Genomic DNA, 17,337 nt, shown 5'->3' with positions numbered 1-17,337 from the left:
ATAGTTAAAAAATAGTAATAATAATGTTCTATACAAATGATACGTTAAACGTTAAATGCAACCTTTTTTCAAATTATCTATTGGTATATTAAATATATTTTATCTAACATGTAATTATTATCATCAATTGACTATTAAATCAGTAGTGACATCACACTCTATCTGAAAACTTATGAATTACATAATACGTATATAAAAATAATGTGTCAGTTAAAAAAATAATTATGCAAATAACACATTAGCAATTAGTCTATTTGAATTACAATCAAACATTATTCTCTTTTAAAATTATAGGTAAACAGGTATATAGTTGATATATATTTTGATCGATCTCCACTAAGTAAAGTGGTACGATTTATTGGTATTCACTGAGGGATCAATTATAGTAGGCAGGATAATAGTATTATGATGCAATGATAAAATTAATTACATTTTTATTAATTCATAAAAAATACACAAAAAATATATTATAAAATAAATTAAAATATTATCATAACCCGTGATAAAATACAATATTACGAGTATTAAAACTATTGACAAAAATGTTTATGATTTTAACTGAGAACAAAAAAAAAAAAATCTATAATAATATGCATATTAATAATGTTTATTATCTCTTCAAGAATAAAATAACATCTTATTTTATGTAAAAACAACGATAGTTACTGAAATGGAAGATTTTTTGAGGTTCGAATTCGGTTGATGAACACTATCTTATTGTGGCCGGAGCAAAATTAACAGACGCGGTATAAAATAGTATCATTTCATGCGGGTGTTTTCGGTGCAACACGCAACATGTACAATTATTAACATAATAATATCGGGCAGGGAGGGGATTTATTTTATCTAAATTACAACTGTATATAATGATTTAAATTTTTTTATTTTACCAAATAAATATATTTTATATTGTTATGAAAAAGGTACTCGCGTATAATATATATAATATATATATATATAGATATTGATATATATATAATATATGTATTTGTATTATATATAGCTTCCGACTGAGGAATCTTTTTCTCGGTGGTGTCATAGTATTATTATTATTACTATTTTGTAACACAGGACACGCCTGATTATTTGTACGATTCCTGTCTGAACAACATTTGAATCTCTTCCAACGTTTTGTTCTTGGTTTCTGGAACTTTTTTGTATACGTATAACACGAATAGCGCGAGCAACACGACGAATATGAGGAACACGTTTGAGCCCAACAATCCCTATATTGAACAAATAAATATATAAATTAACAAATGGGTGATTTATAATGTTTAGATTCTGAACGGAAACGATGATGGATGTAATGGTTATAAAAATATAGGTTTTTTTTTTTTTTATTCGATAACCTTTAGACGCTGTAAAAATGATTTAATTTTAAATTTTGAAGGTGGTATCTGCTAGCAAATTAAATCTAGTTGATAATATGTGTGGTTTAATGTAAACAATTTTCAGATCTAAGTAAGTAGAAAAATGGAAATTTTGATTTTTTAATGTAATTTAAATTAATAATATTATTGTTTATAATTGTTCATTAGATATGAATTTTAGTTTTTACCAGACATTATATAACTTACAAAATATTTATTCTCTCTTTGTGTTATTTATAGATATTTTACACTTTCTATTTTTAGTTTATTTTCAATTTATTTAAGATAAAATTGTTGACTGTGAGTAAAGCTCAAAAATTAAATAATAGATTTCTCATAGATAGAAAATATCTAAAATATATAATTTGTTACATAAATGTAAATTTATATATATATATTTTAAGTTTAACCTCACCGCCATTGCGGATATCTACTATGGTTGTTTATACTTAGCCTACTCTATTATATGAAATATTGTTTAAACAATTCATATCGGATAAGTGCAATCGTCATTACCTGCAGAGGTAGGAAACCCAGGCCAACGACAAAGTTAGCCGTCCAGTTGACTCCGACAGCTATGCTGGTGGCTAGTGGTCGAGCAGCCGAGTTGAAAAGTTCAGCCACTAAGAACCACGGTATGGATCCTGGACCAACAGCGAACGCGATGACAAATGCCATGACGAGTACGATAGCCAAATAAGACACAATAGTATTACCGACCTGCAAAAACAAAACGAAACGATATATATTAATGTATAGGTAATAATATTGTATTATACGCATCGGTGGCGAGATTTTTACATTTATTGCGGACAAATCTTCTTAATAATTATACGAGTAAATTATGAATTGATGTTTTTCAATATTTTTGTTATTACACTTTAGTAAACATGACGTGATTCGTTACGTGGTATACCAATAATTTAAAATATCTATAAAGTTGGTAAAATGTGAAAACTACTTTTAGACATTTTTAATTTTTAATTTTGTTAACAAAACTTTAGTATTTAATGATTACACACCCGCATTAATAGTCGTGTTCAGTTTATTAGCATAGAAAATCATAATAATATCGTATTATTTTATTATAGATTTCAAAATTAATTTAAAAAAAATAAAGAATTAACCAAATTATAAAACGATAAAATTCTAACGACAGTCTCGCATTTGCGTATTTATGAATTTGTATCCATATACATATACTACTACTCAAATTTCATTCATTTTACTCGTATAATGTGCAAACAACCATAATATAGGCAAATACCTTATTGCAAACCGCTTTGACAGGACGATAGAACATTAAATTATAGTTTTATGGCCGAACCCTAAATGTCATAAATATGCACTTACAACAAACATCAAAGAGATGGTAAGCATAACGGTGATGACGAACATGGACGAGAATCCAATCATTAACAGAGTTTTACGGCCGGTTAGTTCGACCAAGAACAGAGAGATCAGCGTCATTATCACGTTGAGTGTGCCCATGCCGAGCGTGGCGTACTTGGCTCCGTCATCACTCATACCAGCCATATTGAAAATTTTCGTGGAGAAGAACATGACCTGAAAAAAATAAAAGGTTAATAATAATAATATTATTATGATTCAATTGATCAGCAGTAGGACATAATTCCTGAGTCACTGAATCATATTAAATTGACTACGCATTATACATTCGATTGTTGTAAATAAATAATGAAATAAAAATTCTTTCAATGACTGATCGATAATTTTATGTTTGAAGCGATGGTATTATGGTAGTAACTTTTTGTATTAATACAGTTGCTGCATAATAATAACTTGTCGAAAATTTAAATCAAATACTCTTAGACAATTTTTCGTAAAAGATATGAACAAATATAGACAAAAACGTTATACACAATATATTCATAATATTAGAAAAAATATAAATAATTTTGCGAATTTTAAATAATAATATAATTATTATTATATAATATTTGTATTAATTAATATTTATATGAGAATGCATGTGTATCTATGTATAATAAATTAATATATACACATAGTCGTCAATAGAAGTTATGGGTATATATACTTACGGCGTTAATACCGGACAATTGTTGGCACAACATGATCATCACAGATATACCGAGTGGAGTTTTCAACATTGGGTTCGACAACATCTCGCGAAGAGTTACGCGTGGGATAACCTTCATTGCTTCGTTTTCGGCTCTCATTTCATCCATCTCATCGTGCACTTCGATTGTTCCTCTAAGCCACTGAAGTCCTATACGAAACGTTAAAATGCATTTATGAAAACGTCATTTTACAAAAAGTGATAGTAGGTTTAAGCTTATGTATGCGATCGTAGTCGCAGCTGTAATCCAAGGCAGATTAGAAATCAAATAATTTATTAAATTTCTATTTAGGATATTAATTTAGGTAAAATAAAATCTCGCGCTCTTTTAGAAATGTTTGTTGTTATAAGTCAAAAAATGTACACGTAATTTAATTTAACAAGCTCACAAAACTCAAAAACGCACAATAAATGAATAAACCACATGTCCTTGTTGAGCGAGCATTTTAACCAAAACCCATCTAATAACTATACTTAAATAGCATTTGAAACAAAATACTCTGGAAAGTTGTTTCATTGTTAATTTTTTATAATATGTTTTAAATTTATATTTCATTGAATTATGGACTGCAATAATTTTTTGTATGTCGGTAATTACCATGATAAAATATCAGTACCGTATAAGTTATAACTGTATAATTATACCACGTGAATATGAATTTATGGTTTAAGTATTTATTTTACTAACTTTTATAATCATATGAGGTGTACATTAAACAAAATTTCAGGGGATTAATAATTTTTAAAATAATTATTATACCACAATTTTAAATCCTATAATATTAAATAAACTATATTGTGCTATGTATCAGAAAAATTTATCGTTAATTGTAATACAGTTAAGCTTTAAAAAAAAGTATTATGGTACTTTCAAAAATAATTTTTTACAACACTGAGTGTATGTTATAGGTATGAATGTATATATATTTACCTCTCTCGGCTTCGATATCTTTTTTCTTATTGATCAGTGTGTACTTTGGTGATTCCGGGCAGAATGGCAACGTGATGAACATGAATATACCCGGAATGATAATTAAGGCCAATAATATTGGCCAACGCTCGGCTGTGCCCAAAATGTAGTCCAAACCCAATATTTGGGAAATCAATATCGAAATAGTAACAACTAATTGATAAACGGTTCCGACCTGTATGTACAAAGCAAAACATATTTTAATGCCTAGATGATGAATTATGTATATATAGAGAGAGAATATACATACAAAATGTCTACGTATTTACAAAAAGCATTATTGTTCCCAAAAATATTATACTTACGGATCCACGTAAATTCATGGGAGAGATTTCAGCCAAGTACATAGGAGTCAATCCTGCGTTAAGTCCGGAGTTAATACCGATAATAAACCGTCCGATGATGATAAGTTCGTACGACGAATACATCTTTGAAACACCTTAACATAACACAAATTCAACAAAATTAATTTATGTCTGTCAACTATTATATATAAATTATACATAGAACTTAATATTCAATAGGTACACATAATGTATTACTTTTCTCTATCATATTAAGCGTATAAATTTAGATTTTAATAAATTTTATTCGTTTAAAAGAAATATATTATGTGCTGTTGAAGAACATTACCTTCAACTCAGAATAAAAAATCACCAATCGCAAAATTAAAATACGTAACAATATTATATCGTTATGATAAAACTTGTATGGGTTTTGAAATAATTGATTTTATTATAGGTATTATAGGAAAAGCAAACAAACAATTTTTTCACGTACATAATATAGGTATAATACATAATAATTTGTAGGTAGGTACGAACATAATGTTGCTGCAGGACAATTTCATTTATTTCGTACATAATAATAAGTAATAATTATTGCAGAATAAATGCGTTGAATTCAAATTCATACAATTTGCACAACAGTAGAATATATGGAATATGGAAATGTATCGATTCATATTTGATAAAATTTGAATAAAAAAGCACTTAAGAACGTCAACCGTTCCCTTGCAGATGCAATCGTGTGCTTCGTGTTAAAGGGCACCTCGCCTTAAGTGGCGAAAAATGTTGGCAAATAGTCAACACGGATGGTGAAAGTATATACGCACGTGAATTGAGTGTAGACAAAAAAAAAACAAATACACACACGTGCACGTGTTTTTTATAAGTAATACTGCACAAATTATTGCATAGAGTCTATGCCATAGACAGCTAGTAGACAGTAACTATTTGCACGAATCTGATAATATCGAATGAGCATATTAATGCGTGCGAATCGTAGTAATACACGCACGTCGAGTAAAAGTCGAGTGAACCAAAAAAGATCTATTTTGGTATTTGTAGATGCAACCAATATATTGGACTTGAAGAGTTTAACCCTCTCTACCTGGACTCTAGAGAAATAAAAGCAACGTCTTGATCTATGAAAATATTATGAGAGTAAATATAACTATACTTAAGTACTGAAATTGATGAATTATTTTGTTCAAATAGACTTAATATTACTGAAATATTTATTTGTTTATGTAGAAACACATAATGTTTTTTTTTTATATATATAAACAGTAATTTATTTTCATACCTATGCATACAAAATGAAAACAAACACACATGTACCACATTTCACAAAAAGAAAATTTAATACACTGGTCTCGTCTCAGTAGACGTAGTCGTTGTCAGTTGGCTTGCGAACATTTTCATTAAATGTGCAGAAATATAAAATATTATAATAATAATAATAATAACCATAATATATATAGTATAAAAATTATCTAAAAATGAATGTATTCAATGAGCATAATAAAATGTAAAAACGCTCTGAAAAAAAATTCACAATAGTATTTACGTGCCGTATATCCTCCATACAAATAAATAATTCATGAGCGACGTTTGGTATTTTTTAAATTTTAATTCGAGATAATATATTTTTAAACTAAAAATTATTATTTGAATCATATAGACCAGCTGTTTACTACTCAGGTGCCACAAACTTGGATTAAGCATACTAAAAAATTATTTAAATTTTAAAAAGCGATCATACCCTATTTTTCACAATTTTTAAGAAACAATAATTTTATGAAAGATATACTGTAAGTATTTTTAATGCTACAATATTGTAAAGTTCAATCTCTTTTTATTTTAATATTAATTCAATATTGTTTTACTATTATTAATAACAAATTAATAAATATACATATAAACATACACTATATACTATTATCATCTATTAGTTGTTAATTAAATATTTAATATAATAGGATAACATGAATAAGAATAGGTTGGGAAACTGATATAGACGTACACATGTGAAATCATCGACCATTATATTTATGACACGTGTGAATTCTATGATTTCCGAATCATATTATAATCGACAAGACATAACAATACGTACTGCGATATTTTCAAGAAAGAAAAAATGATAAAATATTTAGACAGTATAACTTATGGTTATGATTTTATTGGTTATAGCATAGTATTATAAACAATTTTTTTTATAATTATTATTATTAAATAAAAGCAAATTACGTTGTATTTATTTTATTTAAAAAAAATACATAATTTAATTTGCAAAATTATAACGGAAGTGTAGAATGTACTTATACATGATTTACAATATTATATAAAAAACTTTTTTTTTTGTTTCAAAAAACACAAAAAATAACAGACAATACCAAGTGCATATTTAAATAATCCTCCCGTAAATACTGTTATATATTATCTGCAGCTGTGACAGCACGTTTTCTCTTGTAACCATATTTGTTAAATGAAAAAATAATATAATTCTATTGTATGATAATGGTATGGAGTGTAATGATATAGCATATGACGTTTTGAATAATAAAAAGACGGTTAATGCATATAATCAATTTCTTAAACTTCATCACGCTTATTATGAAGTAATAAGAAAAAGTATTTCATAAAGAGGCAGGAGGAAATCCCTCAGCAAACGAACCCAATTAACTTCAATTGGACGATGTATAAACGTCAACTTGCTATATATTAAATATAATATATTAGATGTTGTACGCCATTGACTACATTATAATAATAATAATAATAATAACCATAATCATACTATACGTATACGCTCGCTTGACGAGCAGTTGTTAATCGTTAAATAAATAACACTTCGTTACGAACGCCGAATTTTCTTTTTCAATCAAACTTTGACAGTTTATAGTGTCACTGTGAATACAGATATCTGCATTGGTATTTACGTTAAACGAGCGCGACTAGATTTAAATCTACAAATTGGTTGTTGTTTAGACGACTGGTGCCATTCCAAAACGTTAACGTAATTACAATAAATATATTATAATGTATTGATGCGATCATACAGGACGAGCAACCATCTCTTCCGGTATAAGCCCAACAACATGGTTAATCCAAGATAGCTCAACGCAATCGTTTTATTCGTTATGTACATTTATGTTAATATTTTTTTTTTTTAATTTTTTTTCGTATCAATACGATAGACAATACAAATATTATATCCAGTATTAAATTTAAATGATTATAACACGACGACAATATTATTATTATACGACGGCTGAGTTAACATTAAGGTTAAAAGTTAATACACTCGTACCTATAGTTACTATAGAATATTCATATTTTTTTTTTTTTTTAATAAACTCGGTTCAGCTGATATAACACAAAGACACTTACACTAAAGTGAAATTGTTTAATACACGATTTTCCGTACGATTATCGGGGGTAAAACTTCCATCATGTAAAAATGTTAATATATAAACTATTCAAAATAAAAATCTTAAATTCTGCAGTATACTTGACAAGTATTCACGAATATTCAAGTTTAAGAAAAATATTTTTTTTAATATATACAACATTTTTTATTTAACTTAATTTATCGAAGTTTTCACAAAAAATATTTTTAAAGTTAATGTACAAAAGATTAATTAAAAGTTAGTTTTAAAAATTACTTGATGCATTATAATTACGCATAATAGAGCTTTTCGGTTAAATCGAAAATAAACTTTTTGAGATTTGTTTTAAATACATAATATTATAGTAATTCAATGTACAAACTACAAAGTCAAAGTATTATTTTTGAACATTTAGAATAATAATTAATTTTCGTCTGTGACTATCTTGTACTAAAAACGTGTTTGGTAAACTATATGATATTTCATGATGTACTCTTGGTGGATATAACACGTGCCTATAACAACCTACGTATATTAACACCGGTCGACCCCGACTTTGGTACAGAGTACGGACGTCACGGGATTTAGTGGGATACGAAATAATAAATTATAAATCGTAAAGAAATTAGAAATTGTATTTGAATAAATTACCATTAGATTAAAATTTTAAACGGTGAACTAGTGTTGATGTTTTATTCATTAGTTAAGAACGTTGTAACTTTATATAGTTTTGTAGATGGGCATAGGCTATCAATGCGTATAATTAATATAATTATCTAAACTAATGACAAATTTATAAAAAATATATATTTGTGTGTATATCAATCACATTGATGTTAATTTAACAGAAGTTGGAAAGTATGTATTAACTTTTGGAAATACTTAAAAAAAAAATATAAAAAAAAAATAGTTACTATTTTATTAAATATTTTCTAGTAGAATTAAAAAATTTTAGACTCTATCACAAATGTCCGTGTAATAATATATAATAATATTATTATATAATCTGGCCTACTCGATAAATGTTTTAGTGTGTACGAATATAGGAAATATTAAAAAGTAAAAAACCATCTGCCCTAATATTATTATACTTTAACTATCGTTTGTGTATTTTGCTTACCTTGAAGTGCAGCTGACACGACGACAAGTGCATTGGATACAAGTAAACCACCCTTGCGACCAAACTTATCGGCCACGATTCCGGTACTCAGACCGCCAATCATACCACCGAAACAGAATATGGCCACTGCAACGGCCCATATCAATGTCACTTGCGATTGATCTGCTGCCTTACCACCGTTTCTGTCCGAAATCACGCTGCCAATCCATGTTTCGATCAACTGTAACGATATGGAAAAATCAAACACCGCAAAGTCAAATATATAGTTCTACAATGGTGGGTGCTTTACGGTATAAATAATGTAAATTATGCATAAGTTAAAACACATTTTATTAACGTGGTTATGAATTTTATATAATGATAATGATAAACGATAGACGAGATTTGTATTATGATCATATTATTATTTTCACTCAGGAAATAGTGTAGTTATAATGCTTAAAGTACTCGTATGTTTTTGATTCGAATAAAAAAAGTTAACTATATTTTTTCAACCCTGGAGATTTGTGAACCCCTCTTTTTCTTAACATTTTCTGATATTTGTATGAGACCGACGTTATTTAGATCCATAACAAATTGACCGAGGCTAACGAATTTTTAAACACAACAATAACAATTCTACCACGCGACACGTCAATTAACGGGCTGAGGGATTTCTAGAGGATTATTGTATAAGCTACCGCGTGGCAGCGGGGCATCAAATTCTATACATTAATATCACGGCTTGTCTACCGGTAGAATGAATTTCCTTTTGCGAAAAAAAAATCAATTTCAGTGACGTAATGACATGTATAATATCCAAATAATGAATTGGCCAAACAGTGACGACAGTTTATTTTGCACTTGTAAAGCGGTACAATATATTTGAAGCTAATTATAAAAATAAAATAAAAATTATTTTTAAAAGTAAACGGTTTGGCATTACTATCTAATCATAATATGCACGTCAATGATATTCGACGAACCTGTTAAATGAACGAATTTTTAATTTTTGCGAAACGTTGGCGCTGGACCGGGCTTAATTACATATCTATGACATGGACGATACGAAGAAACGAGAGTAACTAATTAAAAAAATATGCTCGGATAGTTGGCTGTAAAGTATCATTATACCTATACATATAGTGGTTGAAAAAATATCAAATTACCGCGTTTTCTACTTCTCGTTTCCTTTGTGGAATATAATATTATGTAGTAATGCTTCGCGTGCACACCACTACAAGTCTACAACTATATACTAATAGGCGCGCATAGTGCATTAGAATCTAGAGAAAAAAAATATATATTTTGTAATTCAACACAAACACGGGAATGCATTCCAAAGACGTGGTTTCGAAAAAAAAAATCCTATGCTCTCTGTTGTGTTGAAAATTAAAACGAGATTTATATCAGTGGGAAACATGTTGTCCGACGACAGTGCTCCGCCGCAGTCGTTGGATGCCGACACAAAATCATAGGAGGTGCTCACAAAAACGGTTCCCCGGGATTTATTTTGTATATTTTATTTTCTACATAAGCATAATATAATATCATAATATATATATATATATAAGTATCCCGAACGCGTTTTATAGCCGTCGTCCACGGACAGATATTCCTATATCATATCATATAGATGCATTCCTGCGTCCGGTGTGTGTGTGTGTGTGTGTGTGAGTGGGCCGTTAATGTTTGTTTGGGGATTTATTTTGAATATATTTGGTAGAGAAGAAACAACACAATTAATTTAACGTGGAGAGTATAAATGTGTATATATATATATACACGTCTCTCGAAATCGATAATTGAAGGTGAACCTCGCGCGCGCGCCCGTCGAGCGGTTCGAACACGTGTGTCCGTAATCGCCCGTACCAGCCGCCACCTCATAAAATTATAAGACTTCGTATACGAGTCGGTTTATTTTACACTTACTACTTCGGTGATTTTCGAATTTTTGATAAATGCATATTTTTGTGTCGTTCGTGGTATTATCGTACCACCCACAGCCCACGCATACCTATAATGCTAACGAACAGCGATCTCACTTTTAAGTACTATACAACAATCCACATAATATGTTATTCGAATAATTTGTGATATGAAAATGTTTATCACTATCTATACAAGTCTGAACAATAATTGTCACAAATAATTATAAACATTTAAAATTTAGGCGATTCGTAATTCGCGGGAAATCCCGCACAACTCCACTTATTTATCTAAACTTAAATGTCTGTACAGATAATAAGATTGTGTCGGTTCAACGTTCGACGTCTATTTGCGTACTGTGATATTCCGTTCAGTTATTATACGTATTCTGCGTATTTGTGCGTCTCTGTGATATGATGCTAACAATCAACATACATAATAATATTATCTAAATTCGGGTTAAAAAAAAAAAAGAAAATGAAAATGTACTGGTGAAAACCGACAGTGCCTTCGAAAAAAACCAACCCCTTGTGTGTGTGTATGTCTCGACGTAACGATATTATATATTTTTATAGAATACTATTAAATTATCGAAAGAATGCGGGTACCACGAAACGTGTATCGGGTCAGGAATCCAAATCTTATGACCGTATACGGTGCTTTGGTATTTTTTTTAAAAAATATTTTCCATCTCTGGCCTATCGAACGGATTATAAACATAAAAAAAAAATCATAGCTTAGCGGTCGGACGCAACCGTATGGGCTTAATATATTATATTACTTGTCATAAAATATCGTATGTGTGCGTATGTGTGTAAGTATGGACGAGGTGCTTACCGCTCGCATGGTTCACCACGCCGATATCGTACCCATGTCGGAATGTTGACGGCACCATTAGCTGTGCCTACCCGCCAAACCGGAATTGGGTAACAAAAAAAAAAAACTACACGAAAAACCAATTGTGCCTGTGAACAAGATCAACCCCTTGGAACATACTACACGGGTAATAGGTAGTACACGAGCAGACGACTACATGATTTACGATAATAATAATGTTATTATAATCGTAAATCTGTTTAGGTATAATAGACGGTACGATTCGGATCAAAAATCCAGACCCTATTATTTATTTATTTTTTTTTTAAAGGAATTTTAATTCCTACCCCTTTCCCCCTTAGTAGAATATAAAAAATATCATCATCCAGCTGCGTTCTTATATGCGGCAACCTCTATAATATATGAATATAATAGTACCAAACTCTCGATGATTTACGTATATGTGTACGGCAAAAGGGTATTCGAAAGGCGGCCTACTCCGAAATGTTAAGATAAGGTCGTGCTCTTGTGATCCAGAGAGTCTGACTGAGGTAATGTTTTGGGACTCCGACTTATATTACGCGTCATGACTGTCCAAGAGAGAAGATGAGGTTGCCACTTGTTGAAACTGATATTTATTAAGTTCACCATACCACATGTAACATGTAGCAGATGGGTATATAATTTATACGTCTGCACGTACACACAAGATCTAGCTAAATGCCTAAATAAGTAGTTAACACTGTTAGTGGGTATATATTATAAAATTTTAAGTACTTACCGTTTGGGGAGCGTTCACCACACCAGTGTTGTACCCATGTTGGAATGCTGAACCGAAAGCCGATGCTATGATGGCGAACAACAGTCTTCCGTTAAGGCTCTGCAACAAAGAAGGAAAATCGGTTGGTCTTTGTTCAGATTGTAATGGGATTGTGGTGACGGTTTCCGTCCGTTCGTCGGAAATGGAATAACAACCCTCGCGGCCTGACGTTTCGTCGTCACACGTGGTGGGCGAAAAAGCGCGTATCGTGACGCAACAACAAAGGCCCGCGGTCTTAGTGTCTCGGAGTTTGCGCATTTTTTTCTCGAATTATGTTCGCGAAAATTTTAACAATTAGGTATATAATGATAATAATAAAAATAATAAAAAATAATCAATATTTTATTATTATTATTGTTGTTTTTTATGTTTTATTAATAGTCTCGACGATCGCGCGACAATATCGTTCAGGAATTTCGTAAAACGCTGCAAATCTATGACACGTATGATAATAATATATTATTATATTCTATACAGACGACCGTCCGATCAGCACTAAAGTCTGAAATCTGTGACGAACGGAAATTGACGATAGTATAGTGTGCCTTTATTATACTTGCTATTAATATTTAGGTATACATACAGGTTATTGCTGTCGATCTCAGTCGATTCTTATCGCGAATATTATAAAAGGTAATTATTGTTACGACCGTAAACGATCGGGATCTAACTGGTTGGACAGAGCTCGAAAAAACACAATAGAAACTTATCATGGCAATATCATTTGTGTGTACCTATACGATAAAATGTTTATTAAATTGTCATTATCCAATTTTGTCGATTAATCGGTAATAATAACGATTCTAACGGTTAATTACGATAAAAATATTATCATCATCTATATGTGACATATCAAATATTTAAAATTTTTATTATTTATTTTTGTCTAATTGTATAATTATTGTGTGAATTGATTATTTTATCACAAACGTGAAGATATATACATAATATTATGTTGTTTAATGATTAAACGTTCTATGAGTTCCTCAAACTTTGTTATACGCGTTTTTAAATTAAAAATAAATATTAAATACAATATATGTATAAATATATAATATGTTATATGTATATAATATACATATGCAGTATTACCTATGTTTATTGTATACAAATGATGTATACGTTAAATCATTTAAATTGTTATACTTTTCTTGACTTTCTCTTTTAATTATTTCATAATATATCTGTTGATAAAAAGTATGTAAGTAGGTATATTATAATACTTTAATTATTTGTATTCCAATGAGTAAAAGAAGTAGTGTGATTTATAAAAAAGAAATGTGCCTATTATTTTATTCAAGAAAAACTGGACTATAAATCGTATTGTAATGACGTCGATTAATACTAGTTACTGAAATATACATATTATTTACATTTCAAACAAGTTGCGACATAATATTATTTTAAACGTTATATGAACATTATACTTAGTCCTACTCAGTTGCATATACTGAGGATATTAAACCCGGTTTTGACTTGGGCAATTTATGTATACAACTTAAATCAAGTTTAAGTTAGTTTGGTCATATGGTTAATCGACTATGAGATATACGATAAAATAATACGATTTTTCAAATTTATGCCAAATAAAAATATTTTTATAAACAATGAAAATAGAATTACTTCAATAAAATAAAATTGAACAACAAAATATTCATATATCAAACACTTGAGAATAAATAAATTAATACATAAAAAATAATTAACTTATTACACATAAATCGTTATAATAGTATAAAAATATAAACGTACATTCAGCTAAAATGTTAATTTAATCTTATATAATAAAAAGTAAAAATCAGTATAAATATAAAGTTTCATTAAAAATGCACATGGCATGTACTTGTCTTATAATCGTTTTAGAATATTATAATGTCATTTGAAATGTGTTATTCTTTAACCAAATTTTAAATTTATTTATTTGTATTAACTATTTTATATATAAATCAAAATGAGCCAATAATTGTTAATGACATCGTGATCATCGGACTAAAAATAATATAATTTAGTTACGGAAAATGTAAAGTTTATTAAATAAGTTAATTTAATTGTCTATGAACTATCATATTTTCAAATTACTTTGAATATTCATACATTAATGTTTAATACTATGATTTTTGTAATATTATTATCTATTACTCATTAGATATGGGTATAATATTACAAATAATAATAAATCATTCAAATATGTTATATAGGTATATGGTTATAAATTACTATGAATTATGATATATCTATAGAGTGGGTGCAAACAAATTTTTTCTAACGTAAATTAACTAAAATCATTTACGATTTTTGTGAAATAGTCGTGTATAAAAAAATATATACAACTCTTAAAATTTAAAATAACTCATCAGTTTATTTAAAAAAAAAAATAAAAAAATTCCCATATCTCGTAAATGCATTCACACCAGAGTGTCAAACCACATAAAGTTAAATAATTTATTTGGATTGGTAAAATGCAAATAAAAACCAGTTACCAACACATACACAAATACAGGTTTGTTAGATGAAGTTTACTTGGCCTTATGACGGCCCCTATGGCGCATCGAGAGTGCATTTTTATAGTTCCATCTCGTTTTGAATCCACTCGTTTATTATATATTCCTCCGCTCATACGTCATGACAAGAATCACCGCGAAGTAAACAAATAAAAAATATTCTTCCCCCCACAAAAAAAATGTCATACTCAAACCTGAAAGTGAAATCATACTATTCACCTGCTAAGTCTCATTGAAATATTTGAAAAATAAAATGATCGAATTAAACACTTTCCAATCTAATGTGCGCAATTAAAATAATGTATAATTATCGAATATTGTAAATGCAGGTTAGGTACAAAGATTCAATATTTCAATGTTACATGGATCTCAATTAACTAATTGGTTGTTTTTAAAAGTTTAGAAACTGTTTAGAGAAGACTCAACTAATAAGTAATGATCTAATAGCATATAACTATTATCATTTCATTATATTAACATGTTGATAAACTTTAGTACCTATCCTATTAGTTTTATAAATTCATTTACAAAATTATTTGATGTTTTTTAATTACCTAGCTACTTATCATTTTGGACAATTAGAAAATTATTATACAATAATTATATAAGATTAAATAATTAATATTATTAATTCGCGTAGAATAAACTTTTAATTAATTAATAAATTTATTGTTGTTAAAACAAATTTAATTTTTTTCTGAAAATGTTAACTAAATACCCACATGAAATACTTATACTACTTCGTAAAATGGGTGTATTATAAATATTATAACTTTGAGATAAGACTTAATTATATTACAAATTATAATGCTTACATTTTTATTAGTGAAAAATATAGTTTGTTACTCGTATTATCAGGTTTGCCGGAAATCGAAGAATGAACATGATATACATTTTCTGTTATTTAACCAATAAACCCGTAGAAGCGTAAAGCATTTAGGTAATCTACCTATAATAGACTATACCTAATACAAATTATATTATGCGTTTTTACTGTCATATTACTCATATTATAGGAACTAACTAATTAAATTCATGTTCACGCCAAAACTTGAATTTTTATTTAATTAAGGTGTATAAAAATATATGACTAATAAGGACCAATCGTAAGGTTAATGTCAAGGTGCTTTTAATTATATAAAATTATGCGATGTGTATAATGGTATGAGTTGCTTCATACACAACATCTGACAATGCGTATCGGAATAGTCTTATTATTATTGTAAATAGATATACTTGAATACTTAATTCAGAAGATGGTTTTAATTAATACCATTCAATAACAATTTGAATATATTTGTACAAATTAATTCTATTTTCTTTAATAATCACTTAATATTTTGCATAATTGTTCATTTGTTTATTTTTATTCGAGAGGAAATAACACGAGGTAAAAATATTTTTAAAAAAAAATCACTTTTATACTAAAACTTAAATGACACCAAATTGGGTCACACATACGACATACACGTATATAAATGTATAATAGATATTATAATAAGACGTACCTACGTTAAGTAAGAATGTAAATGTTATGTCAACGCTCTTTTTTATATACGACCATTAAACTATATTATTATATATGGGCCAACCGATTTATTTTACGTTTGAGCATACGGTTGCGTTGTTTTTCGTTGTTGTTTGTTCGATGACCACAAGTATCGTATTTTTCTATACATCGTAAAGTAAACATTCTTAAACGTGATTTGCTTATTACCGCAATATTATTGCACGATACGTTTATTTATTAAATGAGTACCTCTCTATTAGTCAATGATATGTTTATCGGTGTTGATGTTACATTAAATAAACGATTTTTTTCTCGTTTAACTACAACAACATTAAACGTGTTATTTATTCCATACTTCACCATTAGATATTATACAATAAAAATAATATCATATGGTACGAATCGGAGGGAAAAATATAATAGTAGAGACGTATTAAATATTCGTTTAAATTCCAAATTTTACAGACGTTATTTTGTCAAGTTATCCATGGAATATATAATACATATATTTCCTTTTCCTTATGTACAGAGTAGTTCATTGT

At 28.7% G+C, this 17,337-nt stretch overlaps 1 protein-coding gene across 2 annotated transcripts in view; it reads right to left on the bottom strand.

Annotated features, from left to right (window-relative positions):
* Window positions 1-417: 417 nt before the first annotated feature.
* Window positions 418-17,337, bottom strand: part of LOC132919572 (solute carrier family 2, facilitated glucose transporter member 1-like) — a 56,893-nt gene continuing 39,973 nt past the window's right edge. For both annotated transcript variants that reach the window (XM_060981277.1, XM_060981278.1), the window contains 8 exons: window positions 12,746-12,844; window positions 9,241-9,460; window positions 4,750-4,883; window positions 4,406-4,619; window positions 3,437-3,624; window positions 2,727-2,939; window positions 1,890-2,093; window positions 418-1,226 (listed from right to left, as the gene is read on the bottom strand). In XM_060981277.1, coding sequence (XP_060837260.1) covers window positions 1,083-1,226; window positions 1,890-2,093; window positions 2,727-2,939; window positions 3,437-3,624; window positions 4,406-4,619; window positions 4,750-4,883; window positions 9,241-9,460; window positions 12,746-12,844 — 1,416 coding nt within the window. In that variant the 3' untranslated portion in view covers window positions 418-1,082. The remainder of the gene's footprint in view (window positions 1,227-1,889; window positions 2,094-2,726; window positions 2,940-3,436; window positions 3,625-4,405; window positions 4,620-4,749; window positions 4,884-9,240; window positions 9,461-12,745; window positions 12,845-17,337) is intronic.

Source organism: Rhopalosiphum padi, chromosome 2, assembly GCF_020882245.1.
Source record: "Rhopalosiphum padi isolate XX-2018 chromosome 2, ASM2088224v1, whole genome shotgun sequence".
In the NCBI taxonomy this organism is placed as follows: Eukaryota; Metazoa; Arthropoda; class Insecta; order Hemiptera; family Aphididae; genus Rhopalosiphum; species Rhopalosiphum padi.
This window is presented reverse-complemented; position numbering and strand designations above follow the sequence as displayed.